The sequence below is a fragment of the Jatropha curcas genome, chromosome 2, assembly GCF_041381405.1.
Source record: "Jatropha curcas cultivar XTBG-Jc1 chromosome 2, XTBG_Jcur_1.0, whole genome shotgun sequence".
Lineage (NCBI taxonomy): Eukaryota > Viridiplantae > Streptophyta > Magnoliopsida > Malpighiales > Euphorbiaceae > Jatropha > Jatropha curcas.
The window spans coordinates 2093018-2115163 of record NC_143152.1 but is presented as its reverse complement, the minus strand read 5'-3'; the positions used below and the strand labels follow the sequence as shown (position 1 = coordinate 2115163).

At 32.4% G+C, this 22146-nt stretch overlaps 3 protein-coding genes and 1 non-coding gene across 9 annotated transcripts; 2 read left to right on the top strand and 2 right to left on the bottom strand.

Annotated features, from left to right (window-relative positions):
• The first annotated feature begins 269 nt into the window (after positions 1-269).
• Positions 270-7123, top strand: LOC105645073 (RNA-directed DNA polymerase (reverse transcriptase)). Of its 5 annotated transcripts, none has more exons than XM_012230583.4 (4): positions 270-3237; positions 4059-4152; positions 6226-6336; positions 6741-7123. In XM_012230583.4, the coding sequence occupies exon 1, from the start codon at positions 600-602 to the stop codon at positions 2922-2924; it is 2325 nt and encodes a 774-aa protein (XP_012085973.1). In that variant the 5' UTR covers positions 270-599; the 3' UTR covers positions 2925-3237; positions 4059-4152; positions 6226-6336; positions 6741-7123. The 5 variants fall into 5 exon arrangements, with proteins under 5 accessions (XP_012085973.1, XP_012085971.1, XP_012085972.1 ...); XM_012230581.4 differs by having other exon boundaries at positions 4015-4152; XM_012230582.4 differs by having other exon boundaries at positions 3979-4152.
• On the bottom strand, positions 3984-4192 carry LOC119369694 (small nucleolar RNA U3). The gene has a single exon (XR_005177267.1). It is a non-coding gene; the product is annotated as a small nucleolar RNA U3 (small nucleolar RNA).
• On the bottom strand, positions 5408-9789 carry LOC105645071 (uncharacterized). The gene is made up of 11 exons (XM_089717572.1): positions 8473-9789; positions 8286-8396; positions 8075-8107; positions 7823-7997; positions 7562-7740; positions 7333-7469; positions 6785-6880; positions 6613-6682; positions 6435-6512; positions 6187-6313; positions 5408-5628 (listed from the first exon to the last, which is right to left on the bottom strand). Exons 1-11 carry the CDS (start codon positions 9433-9435, stop codon positions 5549-5551), a joined length of 2049 nt encoding a protein of 682 aa, XP_089573698.1. The 5' UTR covers positions 9436-9789; the 3' UTR covers positions 5408-5548.
• A 1087-nt stretch (positions 9790-10876) lies between these two features.
• LOC105645074 (S-adenosyl-L-methionine-dependent methyltransferases superfamily protein) lies at positions 10877-17362 on the top strand. Of its 2 annotated transcripts, XM_012230584.4 has the most exons (7): positions 10880-11223; positions 12205-12619; positions 12785-13074; positions 14360-14743; positions 15935-16181; positions 16284-16422; positions 16931-17362. In XM_012230584.4, the coding sequence occupies exons 1-7, from the start codon at positions 11049-11051 to the stop codon at positions 17087-17089; spliced, it is 1809 nt and encodes a 602-aa protein (XP_012085974.1). In that variant the 5' UTR covers positions 10880-11048; the 3' UTR covers positions 17090-17362. The 2 variants fall into 2 exon arrangements, with proteins under 2 accessions (XP_089573697.1, XP_012085974.1); XM_089717571.1 differs by lacking the exon at positions 16931-17362 and having other exon boundaries at positions 10877-11223; positions 15935-16189; positions 16284-16423.
• Positions 17363-22146: the final 4784 nt, after the last annotated feature.

Here is a 22146-nt window from a genome sequence, read left to right as displayed (position 1 = left end):
ACTTCAATGGAAATGAAATAGTTATACGGGAAGTAGTTTAGGTTAAAAGCCAAACTGCAATTGAATATCTAAAACTGAAGTCTTAGAATTTGTATCCTCTTGTTTCCTTACATTGGGTACAACTCTGCTTCTCTCTACACTTCTTATTGTAAGAAAAAGGTCAGATTCTTTTAATTTTATATGTTAAGAAAAAGGTCAATGGAGTTTTTTTTTTTATTTATTATTATTATTTTTTTTTAATTTTAATATTTGAAAATAATGTGCAATCAAATAATATTTTGTCCTCTCAGTTGATGATAAGGTAAAAAACGGATTCAATTTAGTCTTAATAAGCATTCCGTTAAATGTAGTCACTTTCAGAGATTCGGATTGTAAAGTTTTTTTGTTCAAGCGCCAAAATATGAAAAGTTCAGGCACCAAATATAATTCATCATAATAAATAAAATTTTTCTGCTTTTACCGCAAATCAATTTATTATTCACAATACACACGCAGATATATATATATGTACAGTTTCTGCTTGGATCACCGATGAAGCAAAACAATACAAACCAAAAAATTCCCTCCTCTTTCCATCACCAATCCATTTCTGCGTTTCAATGCTTAACATCCTCAAAAGAAATACCCTTCTCGACCCCAAATCTTCAAATCCAGTATTCTTTTCATCAAAACTCTTATACTCAACACTATCCTTAAACCCTAATCACCAAAATCCTAAAACCCCTACTCCAAACCCCATAACCAGATCACAACTCAAAGATTTAGTGCTCAGTCAATACTCCCATGGCAAATTCTCCAATCTCATCCAAAATGTCGTCGCTTTGCCCTCTGTTCTCCTCTCTGCCTCTGAAAACCTCGTCCCCGGTAGCATTAATGCCGCCACTTCACCTGAGTCAGTTGGGTTCACCACTCATTCTCTTTACTACTCAGTATCCAAGCATTTGTCAATTGAAGAAATGGGTCACGATATATTTTATAACCGCTTCGATATTGAGTCTAACTGCGTTAAAATGGAAGGGAAAGGTGAGTTCTTGGTTTTGCCCAATTTGAAACTGAAAGTTCTTATTGAAGCTATTAGGGTAGTGTTAGAAATTATATATGATGATCGGTTTATTACTTTTTCTTATGGTGGACGTGTCAATATGGGGCGGCACACAGCTATCAGATATCTTAAGAACTCGGTTAAAAACCCAAGTTGGTGGTTTAATGTTTGCTTTAATCATTTCAAGTTTGATCAAAGGAATTTAGATAAGTTATGTTTGTTTATAGAAGAGAAGATAAAGGATAGGATTTTGATTGATGTGATAAAAAGGTTATTTCATTGTGGAGTTTTGAGAATTGAATTTGGTGGGTTTTATTTGGGAAGGGGATTTCCTCAAGAATGTGGATTGTGTTCAATTTTGATTAATATTTATTTTAATGGGTTTGATAGAGAAATTCAAGAAATGAGACTAAGAATTAGTGAACAGAATCCCAAATTTGAACCAAAAGAGGTTAGTGAGAGGTCTATTTCCTTTTATAAGCCGGTGAATGTATATGCAGTTAGGTACTTGGATGAGATATTAATAATTACTTCTGGCTCCAAGATGATGACCATGGATTTGAAGAATAAAGTTTTGAGTTTTTTGGAGGAGAAGTTGGAATTGAACGTTGATAAAACCAATACAGCTATCCACAGTGCAGTTTCAGAGAAGATTGATTTCTTAGGGATGGAATTGCAGGCTGTCCCACCTTCAGTATTGCACCCCCCTATGTCAGAAAAGGCAATCCGAGCAAGAAAGAAATATCTTAAACAGAAGGAAGTTAGGTCTTTGGAATTGAGAAATGCTCGAGAAAGGAATAGAAAAAAATTGGGTTTGAAAATATTGAGTAACGTATTTAAGAAGTTGAAGCAGAGTAATGGGTTCAAATTTGACTTTCAAATTGAGAATGAAGTGCGAGAAATTTTTGCAACTTGGGCAGATGAAGTGGTTCAAGAGTTTTTGGAGTCCTTGGAAGAGCGTTGGAACTGGCATCGTATGCTCACTGCTGGTGAGTTCCTCTCTTTGAGGCATATTAGAGATCAATTGCCACAAGATCTTGTTAATGCTTATGATAAGTTCCAGGAGCAGGTGGACAAGCATTTATCACCAGTGAAGGTTAGAAAAGCATTGGAGGAGGAAGAAAGGAGAGTCGAAGAAGATGAGGAAAGAAAGTATGCTGAGAGAACAGTTGAGGATCTGACAAAACTATGCATGAAAGTCTCTGCCCCTATAGAACTTGTAAGGAAAGCTGTGAAGATGAATGGGTTTACAAACAATATGGGCCGTCCGAGACCAATCCACTTTCTTACTGTTCTTGAAGATGCTGATATTATAAAATGGTACTCAGGGGTTGGAAGAAGATGGCTTGATTTCTTTTGCTGCTGTCACAACTTTAAGATGGTAAAAACTGTTGTAAATTATCACCTACGGTTCTCTTGTATTTTGACACTTGCAGAAAAGCATGAAGCAACAAAACTTGAGGCCATTAAGCATTACACTAAAAACTTGAAAGTCACTGATGTGGATGGAAATGAAGAAGTGCACTTTCCCACTGAAAAGGAGGTAAAGATGATGGGAGATAAAAATCTTTCTGATCCAAAACCTGTAGATGGTGCTTTATCTTTGGCATTGATCAGATTGGCTCATGATGAACCATCTGGTTCCTGCATTGCTCATTTTTGTGACAGAACTGATACTATCATGTATCGAGTTAGGTTAATGCAAAATCTTTTAAATATGAGCCCAATGAAAGGAGAGAGATGGGTTCCAGGGATGAGTGCAATTCATGAATGCATAGACCGAGTATGCCTTCCATTGTGTTCTGACCACATAAGTGACTTATATACTGGGAAAATTACTCTTCAGGACATTGATTGCACTTCATTTGTGGATGTTGACTGATTATTGCTTGTATTCCATAAGTTACTGACATGATAGGTAGTAGTTTTTTAAGTTAAGAAAGATGGGCTGATTTATACAGGTTCAAGTGAAGACAATACCATACTGCAGTTTTGCTATGTTATGCAATTCCTGAGCCTATAATGCGTAAATGCAATGTAAATGATTGTTTTATTCAGCAAGCAATCCTCATGTACAGTCACTATTGGGAATATGAGGAGCAAACCATGTGAACTGGTTTAAACCTGATGATCAATCAAACTCCTTATTGAAGGCATTTCTTCAAAGCAAAGAGCGAGACTACGACCTAAAAGCAGTAATGCTCTTTCCTGATTCTAACATTTTTCATTTTTAGCATTCGTCAAATTATTTTGATAAAAATAGGGATTAATTTTCCTTCCAATTGAGTTTTATAATTGCATTTGCTTGTATATAAGCTGGCTTTTAGGAATTCTTTTTCGGTATATATTAGTTATGTAGTATTCTTTATGATATCATGGTGGATTGTTTTCTCTGAATCAAATTGTTTCTGATGGATAGCTCTTATCTGGTTAGGTTTACAACAATTCTTCTGCGTTCTTGTAACTAAACCAGAATACTCATCCATCCATTGATCCTTGATTTTTGCTTATATATGAGGGCGTTCAGGTCTTCATAGAAGCACTTATATTAAACCTTGTTAATTTTGATAAAGGGAATTAGTTAACATGTGCTAGCATTAGACAGGATAATTACTGACTAGATTTTAAGTTTGTTTGACATAATAAGTCGACAATCTGCATGCCATCTTCTGAATAGATTATGTGTTGTAACTGACTATTTTGGCTCAATTGACAATTATATAACTCCTTATATCAACTTGTAGTAAGTAAAATTTTTAGCAGCTACTCTTTGTGTCAGCTTTTAAAGTCCAGGTAAACCTTAATCCATTTTGCAAACACTGGTATGAAGTACTAGTAGCTACAAGCTTTTGAAAAGTTAAAATTTGATATTTTATCATCAGTTGAATATTGCTGGAAATCTTTTTAATACTTAGATCAAATTGCATGTGAAAAAGAATGAAGTCTGTCAGACTACTCTGTGACCATCTCAGGCCATTCAACATTGACTGAGGACGATCCTCCACTGCCTATACAGGGACTACAAGGCTATTACTCACGCTATGGTTAGAAAGTCATGGTTCGTCAACCAGACTTGGATTCCTATCTCCTTTGAACTCAAGGATATAGAGGTACGAGCCTAATGAACAGATCCTGTTCAAGTAAGGTCGCGACTTTTAACTTTTTATGATTTGCAATTTATACTACTAAACTGATATTTCATATTTCTTTGACGTGGGATTTATGTCCGTACTCTTGTTTTTTGGTTGACTGACATGGATTTGCCTAAATGTGACTGTTTTTGCAAATTTATTTGTATTAAAAAAGCTGTTACCATATTTATCATTTTTATTTGAATTGGGAACACACACATGTATATATATGTTATATAACCTAGAAGAATGTGAGAAGTGTTTGTTGTGGTCTATGTCTATGCAATATTGATTAAAGAAAATATATTTATATGAGAAACATGTGATATTTCAAAATATATTCACACCCATTCCAAGACCTTTTGGCATTGCCCCACCCTAATTGCTAACTGTGTAGAATAAGAATTGCAAAACCTGCCTTGTGGTCTATTTGTCATTCCTATTCGTTCTTCAATGAAAGTATGAATTCCACAATTTTGTGTCACTGGTCATGATTCTTTGATGTTTATTTAGTTCTCACGATGAAATAATTCTTATCTTTTAAATTAGTAATGAAATATATCTTTGTTTTTTTTTTTTACTTTGTTATTGTGAGCTAGTTTTGACTGAGCTTATTACTTTCGTATAGTCACCTCTTACTGCATATATATAATAATTTTAATAATATTATTTAGTGAAAAATGGATATTATTTGTTCTCAATGAAAATTTTACTTCTTTGCTGTGAATGCCGAAAAGAAGAAGAATAATAACATTTAAGCCAAATAAATAAAACAATTTTCCAAACTTTAAAAAAAAAAAAAAAACAGAAGAAGAAGCACCATAGGCATATACAACAGTTAAACAAAGAATACTTTTCCAATACAACTTATAGCACAACTATCTTTCTTTCTCGAATAAAGTATAATGTTTAATCCAGCCTTTCAAGCTTTCAAATGATATAATAAAATATACATATATATAATTCTTAGAGTTACAGACTAACAGGTATGCATATATGCTATTATATTATTTAATGCCGAATGAGATATTATTTGTTTTCAATGAGAATTTTTCTTCTTTGATGTCAATGCCAAACAGAAGAAGAATGAAATAGAAACCAAATAAAAAAACAATTTTCCAGAAGTTCAAAATGAGACAAAGTAAAAAAAGTAAAAAAAGAGAAAACATAGACATATACAACCGTTAAACAAACAATAATTTCCCAATACAGCTTATAACACAACTATCTTCCTTTTCTAATGAAATATAATGTTTAATCCATCATTTCAAGCTTCCAAATGATAAGTGATAATATAATTTTTACAGACAATAACAGATATGCAATATGCAGGAACGGATCTTACTTTCTGCTTGTGGTTCTATGAGAAGTTCCTTCATGTACCACTATCGTGTTGCATGCTTTTATTTGTGGTTATATGTAACTTGTACTGGCTCATAAATTTTGCTATGAACTCTGCAGAAGGAATCAAAAGATGAACTTAATCTATGTAAAACCACATATAAACTTAGTGGTTTATTTATATGCATGTTAGCAACTATGATAGGATGTTTGGATAAGCAGTTCGAAACTACTAATAACCGATTACTCTCCAAATAGCCGGTTAAGTAGAGTTAGCGCTTGGAGAGTATTTCAAATTCTATGATTGGCAGTTTAAAATTATAATTGAAATACTAAAAATTAAAATTTTTGACTATCAGCAAGTTTGCTACTAATGGCCAATTGTTGAAAAGTATTTTGTTGCTGCTAGCTTCCATTAGCTAACTACAACTGCCACTTCAAACAAATCCTAAAATTTATGAGCCTAATAGTTTTTTTTTTTTTATTATTATTTTATCAATGACAAGGAACTTATCCCTCACCCACTTTGTCAAACAGAACTTTTGCACCGTAAAAAAGAAGTAAAAATCAATAAAACTCCGCATGTTGTCAGTGCATGTGTTTTGGAAGTATAAACAAACAATATAATACTTAAAGGTGAAGGGTATGACAGTGTTTTTGCTAGCATTTTACCTTCAATATTCAAGAATTGGTGAAATTTCTTCTTTGCAGGATCTTGATTCCTTTTGCCAGCTTCCTCATGTCGACTATGCAGAAACAATAGTTGATTCTCACATTCTAACATGTTTCCATCTTTTCTCTACATGTACAAGAATAAGCAAGGTATGCTCTGAGCTCAAATAACATGAATAAAACAATGACTACTTCAATAATAAATAATAATCTAGTTTTATGAGGAAAGCAGCAATGTTCTTTCTTACGTTGTAATCCTTGTATAGACTGTCGAGTTGTCCTTGAACAACCTCATCCAAATTATTTTTCAGTTCAAGAACTAGAGTCTGTATCAGATGATTATTAGTATGATTTAGTCAGGAGATAGAAACTTAATCAATCTTGTTCGAAAAAGTAATGAAAACAAAATGATTATGAAGTTCCTACGTCGAATATGAAGTCAGGGGCTACATCATGCTCTATTAGATTTTGAAGCTTTCCGCTAATGATATATAGCCTGCAAAAATACCAGACAAATTAGTATTAATAGTTTAGTAATGTGTTCTTGGATGCAGGAGATCAAGAAAATAAGGATATGAAAATATTTGGTTGAGCTTACTGTTTGGGGCTTTGTTCTTGGATCATGTCCTTAGCAATATTTGCAATATCATCTTCCCATCCGGTCAAAATAACTTGATCTTCTGTGAAAGGATAACTGCAGGCAAAAGTCATACAGCGTTATGAAAAGAAAGCAAAAAGGCATAAAGGACAAGGAAAAGTAATGGTTAATCATGTTTATAGGTGTAGTAAATACAATTTGCAGTGCTTGATGCTGTGTTTGTATTTTGAAAATAATAAGGAGAATATTTCTCAAAGGATTTGTTATCTATTGTTTGATTGTAATATTGAAGGGTATCGTAAATGCTATATGCATCACTGAGTGGAGTTATTGAGTTCATAGACACGTTATCGAGTTCGTTTATTTTTGGCTGATTTGCAACCCTATCCATTCTAATTCCATTTATAAACATCTAAATTCTGTATTGTAGGGTTGAATACAATACATGGAAATATTCTACTAAAGACATTAAAATACTTGATCACTACTTGGGGATTCTTGTACATGGACTCAGTATAATACACAATATTATAACTAACTAGTATTACCTTCTTTGCCTGGAGGCTTCCAGCGAACGAATGGCTTGACGGAGATTATTCTTTGAAGTTATAGCTATCCTTTTAGCAAATTGGTGTGGCAATTCTATGCCTTCTTGTTTAGCTATAAATTCTAAAACTTCAACAATCTGAACAGAAAATTTTTCAAAGTTCATCAAACAAGCTAGAGTAAGAAAAAATGTCAAATTAACAATGAGAAATGGTGGCATAGCATTTCTACCTCTTCATCTGAAGGCAACGAAAGCTGAACAGAGGTGCAAAGTTCTTTAATTGGCCGCAGCTTGGAGACTTCATTGCAGCAAAAGAAAAATCTGTTAGACCCTTTATACCTTTCTAGTAGCCACTTAATATATAGAACAGCATCTGCAGATAGCTTGTCTGCATTGTATAAAATGATTGCTGCAAAAAAAAGAACCAAATCATATTAGAAAAAGAAGAAAATTGCTCAATCTGGTTTAAGTGGTTCTATATATATATGTACCTTTGCAAGAATCTGTTATGGAGTGCAAACCATTCTTGGAAATCCTGTTGTTGTTCGTTTCTTTGATAAGTTGAATAATGACATGCTTCTCATAACCTTTAAAATCACAGAGATTTACTTCTATATGTTGAGAAGATACCTTTATTCTTACTTCTATACTACCAACTGATTCCCCCTGTAATGGACATCCAATTGTTGGCAGCTTCATCAAAGAAAGTCATGGAAAAAAAAGTACAAAAGAGAATTATTTACCTTCATCTTAAATGACTTGCACTCTTCCCTTGTCTGTGAAAAGCATTAAATAACATATATTGGCATCAATCTTTAACAAGTAAACGCCATAAGGTAATATTTAGGGTCTCTATGTTATTTATGACTCCCTCGTTTCCACTTTAATAGCAACAAACTGAAGTGATTATATGTAAAACATATTAATAACGAACTGAACTAAAATTAGAAGTACCTGTATTCTATCAGGTCCGTATGCTTCTTGCATCATAGCCCATATCATTGTTCTTTTCCCCACACCAGCAGGTCCTTCAAATATGAAATGGTTACAATCTATGTCTCGAAACTGTAAAAAGAAGCAACTAATTAATTTCCTCAATTTCTTAAGCAGATCAGTGTAAAAGAAAAAAGGAAACACTTACCAAATCCTGGACTTTGGTGACCGTTGCTTTGTGGCAGATAAAATCTTTCAAAGCTTTAGGCCTGTACTTATCAGCCCATGTAAATTTTCTTTCAATCAACGTATTTATGATCTTCTCTTTTTTCTCATCAATATTACTAGTCCTACACACTGGAGGCGGAGGTGGCTGCGGCTGTGGTGGTGGTGGTGATAGTGTTGATGGCTTATTAGATTCTGATGATGATACTCTCTCCCTCAATGGCTTCTCCTCGCTAATAACACTCAAAACATTCTTATGGCCACTCTCTTTCTTCTTCTCCCAAGAAGAAGAATAAGAGCAACTAGGCTGGCCCTGTTCAACTCCTGCGGTGGCTTCCGCAGGAGCTAAAGAAGCAGCCATAACAGGGACTGGGACTGGAACCGGAACCGGAGCAGGAGCATTAGTATTATTTTGCTTGGAAGACTTATTAAAGCAAGAAGTCCATTCTTGCATTTTAACAAGAACAAAAGAAGAAAAAGAAGAGGAAGTAGTGGCAATAGTAGTTGCATGGCTTTCACGTCCAGGACTAGTTGACGCAGCAGCAGCAGCCGCTGGGGAAAGAAACCTTTCACGGTTGAGAATAAGCGAATAATCAGTAAGTCCTTTATAATATGGACTACACTTAGCATTTCTATCATCAATGAGACTTTGATGAGCATTATTAACAACTTCGGTCTGAAAAATTGCTGCTTGTCTTTTGTTATGAGCTTCAAGACTCTCTTCTGTTAAGTCAGAATGAGAAGAATCGTTGCTTCTCCTTCTGATACTAATAAGGCTACCAAGCTTGTTTACATTACTCCAAGCTTGCCAATAAGAAGACTTGCTCGAGCGAGAGCCCGAGCAAGTTGAGCGAGTGGAAGGAGTGACACGGTGTTGGGTTTTTGATTTTGAGGAAGAAGAGAGAAAAGGATCAGAAGTAGAACGTGGGATTGCTGGATTCGGCATCGGATTTGCATTTACAGAGACAAATGTTTTGATTTGAAGGAAGTAGAATTAGGAGATACTAACTAAAACTATGTAGTGGTGATGAATTCTAGGAATGGAGATTAGGCGAACGTTCCTAAGTTGGCGTCACAAACTATGGTTGTTTCATTGTTTGTATTGCATCTAACCCACTTACCTGGCCAAGTTCAAGAGATTGATGTTTGATTTTATTTGACCATATCAAGTTGACTATAGATATTGGAAGAAGAACAAGAAGATGAAGATGAAGATGACATGCCAAGAGTGTCACTCGTTTCACATGATCCAAAAGATTCATATAAATCTGGAACACCCAATATCCCAATTACATTTTGTTCCAACACATTTTCACAACAAACTTGTCCTCGTGTATAAATTCTCAAAATATATACACCTTTTATTCGTGGAAGATTCAATGGATTGAAATAATTTTATTTTATAGGCTATATAACTTTCTCCTTTAGATAATATTCATCATTATATTAATGATAACTTTTTATGGTGAGAAGACACGAACTCAAGACATTTCATTCCTCACTTCTTTTATAAAACATAAAAGTTAATCAAATTATACTTGATTAGCAAAAGAATATTGTATAATATATAACAATACAAAGTCCATTAAGAGCAACCCAACCCAAAAGAGGCAAAAATGTATAATTCAATTAATTAATTATGCTTACTTTACATATATATATATATATATAGTATTATGAGTACTGTTTTCAGAAGGAAAATAGAAATAAATTTTGGATCACCGGAGAAGATAGGTTAATTTATTTTTATGATTGAGAGGAAGTAAAAGACGAGGTTATGAGTTTACTGCTCTTTTCCAAATAGTATTTGTCATACAATTTTAAGAATAATTAGTTAAATTGTAATTTTTTTTTTATTTTTTCATATACCTTTAAAAATTCTAAAGATCGCGTATTAATGATTTCAAGATTTCAAAATTAATTATTTTAATATTTCTTTTCACTTTCTATTAAATTCAATTAATACTAATTATTTACACCAATTATTATATAAAGATATTGTACAAAAAATAAAAAATATTCTAAAAAATTGCATATATCACAATTATTTTAGAACATAAGAAAAAAACTGAGATTATAATTTTAAAACGGGAAGGAATATTTGAAAAAAATGAAAACAAAATCATGCTCTTTGCTTATCAACTTCTACCTTTAATAAACCCCCTTTTGATTTCTTGACGGTCGGGCTTCGGTTTCTTTTAACTTCAGGGGCTATTCCGTCATTTCAATAACCAAACGGAAGTGTGCCACGTGCTTTTCACGTGATAAAAAAGCGGCGATTATGCTTTTAGCCTGTTAAGTATTTATTGTAAAAAAAAAGAAACTGTTATGTATTGATTACGTAATTAGTTAAAATTTAATGATAAAACTAAAACTATTAACTGAAGCTTCAAAGAAAAAAGAAAATTAATGTGATTTTATTTATTTATTTTTTCTCTTCATCTTTCTCTCTGTTCTGTTGCTTTAGTTCTTACAGCTAAGAGATCTGGAAATGGCAATTTAGTTCCACTGTTACTGTAAGGTGAAACGTGTCTAATTTAGATCCACTGAGAGAGAAAGATGGGAGGAGGATATGCTTTGAGGTCGGCTTTTGATTCGAAATCAGGGCAGCTAATAATGGTTGCTTTGTTGTTAATGGTGGGCTCATTCTACTTTGGCACTCTCTTTGGCAACAATGGTTCTATTTATATATATAACTTCTCCTCCTCTAATTCCTCTTCTCCTTCTTCCTCTGGTATGTTCTTCTCTCTTTCTTTTTATAGTAATCCAGCTTTTGTGTGTTTTCTTTAAAGAAATTTTTGTATCTGTAGAATATGTTGCATGATCTTTGTGTCTTTTTTAGTTTTATTGAAATTAATTCGGAGCTGGATTTTGACAAAGATTACATTACATTAATGTATTAGTTACTAAATTGGTCCTCAACTTTAACTTAGTTGTACTTTATTTTGAACTTCCTTTATTGATGTCCAAGCATAAGAAGATTTATCTTTGGTATGAATTACAGTGTAAAATTGCAATTTTGGGATTAGTATAGAATGTAAAGTTCTACATTGATCAGTTTCTATTGATTGGGATTATTTGGGATCTCTGAATGCATTGGAAGACCGCCATGTGGCTGCATTTTCAATATATAGCTGTTACTCTGTCTATATTGATGTGAGAACGATTTGGAAGATTCTTTAGTAGAATTTTTAGAATTATCGAAAGTTTGGAGCAGGGTACAATCTAGAAATTGCAGATTGTAGAAACTTGGCATTTTCTTTAACAGCAATTGCTCTAAGTGTAAGTTGGACATGTATTTAAGAATTTTGAGTCGGAAGTATAAAATGGAACTGTTGACCATATATAATAAGATTTTAGCTGGACTATGCATTACTTTGCTAGTTACCTACACATTGGATTTTATTGGAAGGGTGTGTTAGAGCCTCATTACATTAGTTGAATGTACTTATAAATTGCAGAGTTGCCAGAGCCCCAAATAAGATAAACGAACACTGCACAGTTAAAGTTTAAGTCTTGATGAGGATAGAATCATGTTACTAAGAATATGTATGAGCTAATGTGTGTTTTTGCCACCAAAACTGTGATTTAATTTATTTCAACCTTCAGGAAAGCTGCTTCATGTGAATGCTAGCACTTATGAAGCCTTGCAGTTTGTGTGTAACATTGAATTTTGACAACTTGGCTTATGTAAATATAACATGTACAATTGCAGGTAGCTACACATTTTCCAATAAAATTGCTCTTGCCAATCGGAGAACACCATTGGTTATCCCAGAAAATGGGATGAACATATGTCCCCTGAAGTTCAATGAGCATATTCCTTGCCATGATGCGACTTATGTCACAACTTTGCTTGAAAGCTTAGACCTTTCTAGGCGAGAAGAGTTAGAGAAGCATTGCCCTCCACCTGAAAAGCGTTTATTTTGCTTGGTGCCACCACCAAAAGATTATAAATTGCCAATAAAATGGCCAACCAGCAGGGATTATGTGTGGCGGAGTAATGTAAATCATACACGCCTTGCAGAAGTCAAAGGAGGACAAAATTGGGTGCATGAAAAGAATCAGCTATGGTGGTTTCCTGGTGGTGGTACTCATTTCAAGCATGGAGCACCAGAGTACATTCAGAGGTAACTTTGGCTGACTTTTATGTATCTCATTACCTCTGGTCCAGTTTTATCATTTCTGCAGGAGGAAATGATTATATCATTATTGATAAATTCATTACCCAAGCACTCAGTGCATATTTGTGACTCATTTTTTTGTTCATTTTAGTTTTTTTAATCTAAGTGCAGGTTAGGAGATATGATAACTAGTGAAACAGGTGATCTACGCTCAGCTGGGGTTGTTCAAGTTTTGGATGTTGGCTGTGGGGTTGCTAGCTTCTCAGCCTATCTTATTCCCTTAGATATACAGACAATGTCCTTTGCTCCCAAAGACGGTCATGAAAATCAGATCCAATTTGCTTTAGAACGGGGAATTGGTGCTATGATATCTGCCATTGCCACAAAGCAACTACCTTATCCCTCTAGCTCTTTTGATTTGGTTCACTGTTCAAGGTGTCGTGTTGATTGGCATGAGAATGGTATGTTGATGTTTCTTACATATTTATGCACACAGAGATGTTAGGGAATTGTTTGCAGAGAGTTGGAATGCATCGACAGCTTTTACTAATGTTAAAACTTTTTATGAGATAAAACTCTATTTATAATAATCATGCACTCATAATGTTTCTCCTATTAAAATGATAATACTCACAAAAATAACTTATCAACTGATTATTACTTACTTTAATGGTTATGAAGCAGCAAAAATCAAATTGGTGATTGCTTGCCAAAAGAAGCAACCAGTGGTTGTTATTTGTTTTCATGGTTGCACCAACCACACACACACACACACACACACACACACACACACACACACACACAAAAAGAAAAGAAAGAAGAAGAAGAAGAAGAAGAAGAAGAAGAAGAAGAAGAATTGGGCTGGAGGGATTATTGCACGACTGTATTGGTGGTAGCTATCACCTTTCAAGTTTAAATTGTTTGTTTTGTAAAACTTGTTTCTCTATCTAGTGCAGAGAATGCGGAACTTATAGAGCATCTCTGCAACCAATGCTAAATCTGGTGAATAGTTGCTGGGAATATGTTTGATATGCAGCTGGTGCCAGTGGTGGAACTAGAAATTAAAAAGAATTAATGAAATGAGGGGGCTAAAAATAAAAATTTTGAGGGGATGAATGTAAAGGAAGAAAAATCAATGGATGACCAAAAAGAATCAGGAGGATAGGAGTTTAAAAGAAAAATCAATGGATGACCAAAAAGAATCAGGAGGATAGGAGTTTAAGGTTACAAAAATGATAGAATATATAAATTGCAAGTAGGATTAAAAGAAAAAAAAAAAAAAACATGTAGTCCCCCTTTGGTTCTGCCAATGGCTAGTTCTGATATGGGTTGGTAAAAGTTACATGGTCCTGTAGATTGTACTATTGTTAATGAACATTTCTAGAAGACCGTCATGATCTTGTACAATGTAAGAAAAGACAAGTTTTCAAAGAGATGTGAAGACAAGTTTAATGTTGGTTTCTTAATCTGAATGAAGAGCTTTTTAACTGTTCCAGCAGCATAAGAAGACATGATGGATTGAAGTTCTCAGTTTTTCAAGCTTGTACATACCTTTTCTCTATTTTCTTTCTGGCAGACATTGTTGCATTTAGATTTTGGCATTTATGAGAACCTTGACTGACAATGTCTCACTAGTATTCTTAGAAAGAATCATCCTGAGTTGAAAAGATTGATTCTTCTGCTTTTTCTTGCATATTTCAAAGAAATTTCGATGAATTTAATTTATTTTTATATTGTCCCCTGCAGATGGTATTTTACTGAAAGAAATTAATCGTCTCCTGCGACAAAATGGATATTTTGTCTATTCAGCTCCCCCTGCGTACAAGAAGGATAAAAATTATCCGCAGATTTGGGAAAAGTTGGTAAATCTGACTTCAGCAATGTGCTGGAAACTCATTGCTCAAAAAGTTCAGACAGCAATTTGGGTTAAAGAAGAAAATGAGTCCTGCCTAATGCGCAATGCAGAACTGAAGCTTATAAATGTATGTGCTACTGTGGATGACATTAAACCATCGTGGAATACACCACTACAGAATTGTATACGAAGAATAGGCGAGCGAGTAAATCCTCAGAAACTCCCTCTCATGCCAGTGCGTCTCTCCATATATTCTGAGAGTCTCATCAGAATAGGTCTACTTCTATCTTGCTTTTTATGAGCTCAATTACCTAGTTTTTTTTCTGCTTTCCCTGCTTAAGTCCATTACTCTACTTCATACCTAATAACATTTTAAAGTACAATTTTTCATTTTTATATGGAATGGAAGGTGAGATTTTTAGTTCCAAGTGATAATCCCTTAAATATAGGTCAAATGCATTTAGAAGCCCTAATACAGTTTTCAAATGGACAATTAAGCCTCTCTCTTTTTTTGTTCTTTCAAATGTACAATTTGACATTTTTCTTTTGGAGCAAATTAGTCCAATCCATGTTGTCTAGGTGTAAATAAAGTCAAATAATGCTTATAAGGCAAAATTATGTTGATTATACTTTTAGTCTTTCACTACTGTAGTTCTCTAAATGTTTAAACTTTCAAAGTAAATGAATATAATGACCACCTATAACTCCACCACATCATTTTTTATTTATTCTTGCTCATTGACTCTTTACGTCCCACTTTTGCTCAAATGCTACTATTTTTCTCCCCCTATTTGTTGGATAAGCATTTTAACTTAAAGAATGCTACTCAAATTTGACTCTATTAAAAAACTTGAGGTTTAGAGAACTTGACTGGAACTTAGTCAAGCTTTATTTTTCAAACTTAATATGGGCTCAATATGTAATACTTGAGCTCAATTTGACATGAATATCATTAAAATTTTAAGTTTTTGGATAAATTTGAATTAAACCTTGAATTGGCATTTTTTCATAAATTACAATTGAAGGTATATAATATAAAACTGAACTCTACTCAATTAAAGTGATTTGAATTCAAATACTTTGCAAGTAGTGCATGAATAACTTCACTAATTTATAACCCCAACTTCTCAACAGGAAAAGAAAAGGTAAAAAATGAAGAAAGGGCTACTTTGGTTGGCTCCTTGTGCATTTCCATATATAGCAGTTGAGGGCATGATTGAATGTGAAATATGAATGGGCACTGATGTTCAACCTCATAATTTAGACTAATTGCTATAACTACCCAAAAAGATACTTTAAACATTGCAAAAGGGGCTTTTTTCTTGCTGGGCTTGAATGTTATTATTATGAAAAGGGGAAAGGGGCAACCAACATAGGGGGCTAGCTTGCTTCCACTGGCGGCGGGCGGGCGAAGGGTCCAAAGGACACGTAGATTTTTCAATGATTTCTGGACATGCTCATTGCAGGGATCAGTAAAGAAGACTTTGCTTCAGATGCCATCTTCTGGCAAAAACAAGTCAGCAACTACTGGAAGCTGATGAATGTCAGTGAGACAGATAATCGAAACATCATGGACATGAATGCTTTTGTTGGTGGGTTTGCAGTGGCTTTGAACACATTGCCTGTTTGGGTGATGAATATTGTTCCTACGAGCATGAACAATACATTATCTGCTATTTATGATCGGGGACTCTTAGGTGCTTTTCATGATTGGTAAGAATGTACGGATCAAGTTTGACTATTGCTATATGCTAATTTTTGAAATATGTTTTTAGTGATATACTGGTTTGCTTATTATGCTTATTTTCTTTTTAGGTGTGAACCGTTCTCGACATATCCTCGCACATATGATTTGTTGCATGCCAATTATCTGTTCGCTCATTACAGAAACCATGGAGAAGGTTGCTTATTAGAAGATATAATGCTGGAGATGGACCGTGTCATACGACCTCAGGTAATTCTTTTGAATGAAAGTATCTTAATGCTGATATACGCTTATGTAGCTAGCTGCAAAGCTATGCAACACCCCCCCCCCCCCCCCCTTTTCTCTTCGCTCTCTTTCTTTCCTACTCCTCTACTTAATAGGCCAATAGTTGCTGATTTGTGCAAAGTATTTGAACATATAGACCGATGTGATAATTTTCAGGAAAAGAACAAATCTTGATATGCGGTTTGTCGTGGATAGTTACATAAAACTTTTCTGGATTTGCTTTAGTTCTTTATTTGTGTTGTTTCACTTTTAGTTTTAGATGCATGGTAAGCTAGAATTTATCTTATGTTCTTTCTCATTGGTTGAGATCATTATAAACTTTGACTAAAAATGTCTTGATGATTCAATTATCCCATTGCTTCTCTAATTTATCAGAATCAGTTATAGTCTTATTTTTGAAATCAAGTTTGTGTTGTTCGACCTAAATAATTAATTGCAGACCTCAGACTCATTGAGCAAATGAAATATGCAGGGATTTATTATCATTAGAGATGAAGAATCCATCATAGCAAGAATCCGTGAATTAGCACCAAAATTTCTGTGGGATGTTAAATCACATGCTATGGAAAACAAAGAAAAGAAGCTCGAAACGGTGCTAATTTGTAGAAAGAAGTTTTGGGCAATCATCTAAGGTGTGCTCCCATATACATATTTTCCACTAACAAATTTTCTCTCAACCTAGAAAGGCTACTTGTACCATGAGTCTGCTAGATCTTCTCTTATGTTCTATCCTTCTTTCTCTGGCGGCGTTGCCATATGCTTATGGACCTGAGAGATGAGGTCAGGTTATAAGCCTGTAATTTGTTTATTTATTGCTTTGTAATTATTTCATTTCATGTGTTTGTTAGTTTTTCACTTTTGACAAAAGTTTTAACATCTAAATGGATATGAGATTATAGAGCTAGTTACCTCTCTTGCATGCTTGTGCATTTCATCTTTATTGCTCTCATGTCATTGGACTAAGTTCTTAAAGATTTTGGCCTATGATTTTCATCATTCTAACAACAATAATCATTATGTTCTTTATTTCTAAGTAGAGTGCTTAAATAGCTCTACTACCCACTTCAGAAAAATGACATATATATATATATAAATGCATTGAATAATATTTTGTAAGAGTATTAGACCTTCTCATTTGTGGGGTTGGGCCTAAGCCTGGGCAAGATACATACACGTATTACTCTTCAAAGAAATAACAGCGGAGCTTGTCTCAGGAGAAAGTCTAGTCTCATACCAAAAAAAAAACAGGAAGAAGTCTAGTCTCCTATACATAAAAGCTAATTTGATGTCGCACTTAAGATATTTTAGATGTATGACCTCAAATTCTCAATTAAAATAATAAGTAATCAAATTAAAACATTTTCACTGAATATAGTAAGTTATTAGGTCTTTAAATAAGTTTTCAAATTTAAAATTAAATAATTATTTATTTAAAATTTAATTTTTAAAATTTGAATTTTACAAACATCAACTCAGACCACTATAAACAAAAAATTAAGAAAAAGTGTTTTCTCAAACCCAATTCTGATTTACCGGCAAATCTGAATTAAATTCCCTGTTTGGAAATATTGAAAATAAAAGAATTATTGTAATAGCGATTGCTTTGAGTTGATGTCTAGGCTTTTAGATAAGTTGTTCTTTTGGAGTATGTGATATGTCTGGTGAAGGACAGTCGAACTATGAGAGATAGATGTCTGTAGGAGCAGGGGCTTTCTTTTCTTTTCTTTTCTTTTTTTTCTTTAGAATAGTATAATTATTTGTCCTCGTCCTTTTGGATATTTTATGTTTGCTTTATCATATACTCTCCTAATTAGATACATCAGTGTGCCAGTTCTATCAATTTTCTTCCTTTTCTTCTCTTTTTTATTTTATATTTCAGACATTCTTAAAATTAATTCTTGTAGAGTTCTTTTTTCTTTCTTAAAATTAATTCCTTTTTCTTTTTTCTTACAAATTAATAGAGTCTTGAAATTATAAAAATAATATTTATTTTAAAAAAATTAATACTAATTTTAAATAGAGAGAATATTGTACGAGTCTATTTTAAAATTCGAGATGAGCCAATTTATTAAACAGAGTTAAAATAAATATTTGGGAGCTGAATTTTAAGTAGCTGAGGAGCAAGTTGCTTCTTTATGTTCCTATCATCTCTAATCAGTGACTAACATTAATTAATATTTAATGCATAAATTGTGAAAAAATAAAAATAAAAGGAAAGAAAAAAAAAATTAAAGAGAGAGGGCCACTAAAAGGAAACTGATATGACAAGACAACCCCACGCTTGTCGGTGTTAATGGGCCCCCACAGCCACACACACACACACGCTCGCATTATTTCAATTTGCAGTGTCCCCTTTTGCCTCTGACTGAGTTGACCCTTTTTTAACCTCTTCCTTCTTCTCTCTCTGCCTGTTATAGTTTTTAATTACCTAAACCTCCATTTTTACCGATCCTTTCTCATTCAATAAGCTTTTTAATGGCTCTATCTAAAAATATAAATTCATTGAACTCTGTCCATATCTGTTGCTGTTCGAACTTCTTCTTCTTTGTCTTTTTTTCTTTACATGGTTTCTCTTTTCACGTGGGTCTTTCTATCTACAAACCCTAAAAAACTCCAAGAAACCAATAATTTTCATAAATTTTCCTTTTTCGTATATATATTTTTCATGTATGCTTGCTAATTTTTTCTTTTGATCGTGGTTGAAATTCTAATTATTCATCATTTGTAGTCAATATTCTAATTATTGTTTAATGAACTGAGCAATTATCAATTAAGAATCTCTCAAATTATTAATTTTTTTTTTTTTTTGGTTTTATTTCTTCTGTTCTTTGGAAACTATAGGAGGGCATATCCCAAGATTGATTAATTGATAAGGTTTTGTCTTCCTTAACTATAAATAGACAGTTTTTATTTTGTTTTTATACATGCTTGTTTGGTAAAAAATTGGAATAATAAAAAATTGGATTCACATCAATTTGAAAGAAAGCATCTAATAATTTTTTATTATGCCTAAATCTCTAAATTAACAATGCATTTTTTATTAATACAAATACTTAATCATTGTGCTACAGGAATTAATTAATGAGGTGATATTTATAATATAGAGATAACAAGATGCTCTAATTTCAAATGGGCGTTGTAATTTTGTACTACTATTTTGACTTTTTATTGATAAAATATTAGTGAAATTATTATGTTTAAATAAAAATTTTAAAAAAATATTTACGATTGATGTTAATTTATTTTAACATATATATTTTGTTTTTTGAAATTTATTCTTTTTATCTATTTCGGCTTCTGTTGATTGAGAAATAAATTTATTCATTAATTTTTTTAACAAATGAAAGCTGATTCATAATATAAGATCTATTCAACAACATTCGTTGCTTTGATAGCTCTTTGGATCTGTTCGGCAAAGTTAGCTATTAGTTGTTTTAATAGTGTTTATTTGTTAATTGTTTTAGTAATTTTTCGTGAAACAATAAAAGCTAAATATTACATGAGCTAACTGTTCATAAAATTCTATGTTTTAGTAGCGTTTTAACTGTTTCAGTAATTTTTCATGAAATGGTAAAAGCTAAACGTTAGAAGGGTTAACCTCTAAAAGCTAGTTCAAATACTATGTTACTGAACATTATAAAAAATAACATTGTGCATTTTGACTAGCTATTTAAAAAGCTGTTTTCGAACACCGCCTTAACCGTTTTAGTAGAATTTAATTGTTTGAGTAATTTTTTACGAAATGCTAAAAGCTAAACATTAGAAGATTAACCTGTTATAAAATGTTACCTTAATATCTAAAAGCTAATTAAAACGTTATATTTACCAAACTAATTAAAAAATTATTGTTGAACACTATCCATATTTATCACGTCTTGTCACCTCATCCACATCAACATTTTACGACTTGATCTTTGATATAAAAAAAAACAAGTTATGTCAAGAATTTGATGTTTGAAAGCAAAATGATACCAACACCAATGTGAAAATTTAAAAATGAGAAGAACCCAAAACAAGAAGGTTAGTTTTTTAAGTGAAGCATACATAAATAGATTATTTCCTAATTATCATTTAGAATGTTAATTAGCAGTCTAATCAATAAAGTGAAAATGATGGCCAATTATAGAAATCGGTTGATCTTAGCAAAAAGGCCAAGAAAGTTACATATCATAGGATACTCATCTCATCAACAAAACTGCCTGAAAATTGATTTTTATTACTTCTATTTTTTTGGGTTCTTTGCAATTTTTCTTCTTCACTTTAGGTGCAAAGTCTACTAATTACAAACCAGCCATTACCAGAGAAGAGAATTTTTGCACTAAGTGGTAATTAATACTTTGTCCATAATACCTAAATAAAGGTTCATTAAGGTTTTTAGTCTTTGCCTCCATTTTGTAAAAGAAAAAAAAAATCAAGCATTTATATAAAATGAGAAATGACAAGATTTTAAAAAAAAAAACTCAAGCATTTAAAAGTAATTTAATTATTATATATAAAAATGAAATTGCACTATTAAACTTAGACAATTAATTAAGATATCTTTGCATACTATCTCATGAAATTAAATTTCTTATTATAGTTAATTATTTATGCATAATAATAATAATAATAGTAATATTACATATCTCATATATAAAATTTGATTGCAAACAACCTTTTTTGGTAAAAGTTGAAGAGATGTGCGATGAAAGTTGGGAAAAATAGTGATTACTAGCCTTCCATATGCTATAGTTCAAAACCTTAAAAGCACATATAGGACACAGTGTAAAATCAATATAACTCTATGCATAGAATATTTTTTAGCTATCTATTTTTTTTTTTTTTTGTTTTTGTAAAAAAAAAATTCATTTGGGTCCTAGAAGATTTCTTATCACATTTATGATTTATCTATCCACTTGTGCTATTCTTTTTATTAATAGTTAAAAGAAGAGCATGATGTTTTTAAAAAGCTTTCCCTAAAAATCATTAATGGGTGTTTATTTTCTACTTGCTAATTGTGTCAATCTCTTCTTCTTTTCTATTTTTTTCACTAAAAAGAATTGTCATAATTTCCATTTTAAGGCCAAAAAGAAAAAAAAAAAAAAAAAAGCACTTTGTGCTTTGTAAAAGTTAAAGGTTTAATCTTACGTACAACCTAAAGTTTGGGAAGGGAGTTCCAAGTGCATGCACATTAGTTTCTATTATTATTATTTTTCCTAATTAAAAGTCTCTAGTGGTTTTTTGATGTTGGGATAAAAATATCTTTTGTTGCAAATGTGACTAGTTTACATATAAAAATTACTGAAATTTGAAAATTTCAATGAGATAAGTCTTTCTAATAGAGTGAATTTTGAAGTCTTTTTACAATTTTCTTTTCTTCTTTGATATTATTAAAGATTTGATTGTGTTCGGCAACAACAACAGTTGTTTAAGTAGTTTTGTCAAAACGTTGAACGCTACTTTTTATAGTGTTCAGTAACATAACATTTGAATCAGCTTTTAAATGTTAAGGCAGCGTTTTGTGAAAAATTAATCTATATAACGTTTAGCTTTTAGTGTTTCATGAAAATTTATAAAAATAACTAACAGCTATGAAAACAACTAATTTTACCACACATAACATATATATATCGTTTTATGCTTAATGTATAAATAATATTTAAATAAAACTCTTACAACAATAATTATTTCAAATTTTAAATTCTTAAC

Coding starts and splice junctions, on each gene's coding strand:
- LOC105645074 (XM_012230584.4), top strand. CDS start 11,049: ATGGGAGGAGGATATGCTTTGAGGTCGGCTTTTGATTCGAAATCAGGG. Junction 13,075..14,359: donor TGTTGATTGGCATGAGAATG/GTATGTTGATGT, acceptor TGTCCCCTGCAG/ATGGTATTTTACTGAAAGAA. Junction 16,423..16,930: donor ACCGTGTCATACGACCTCAG/GTAATTCTTTTG, acceptor TGAAATATGCAG/GGATTTATTATCATTAGAGA.
- LOC105645073 (XM_012230583.4), top strand. CDS start 600: ATGCTTAACATCCTCAAAAGAAATACCCTTCTCGACCCCAAATCTTCA.
- LOC105645071 (XM_089717572.1), bottom strand. CDS start 9,435: ATGCCGAATCCAGCAATCCCACGTTCTACTTCTGATCCTTTTCTCTCT. Junction 7,998..8,074: donor GCAAGTCATTTAAGATGAAG/GTAAATAATTCT, acceptor TGTCCATTACAG/GGGGAATCAGTTGGTAGTAT. Junction 6,683..6,784: donor CAAGAACAAAGCCCCAAACA/GTAAGCTCAACC, acceptor GTATTTTTGCAG/GCTATATATCATTAGCGGAA.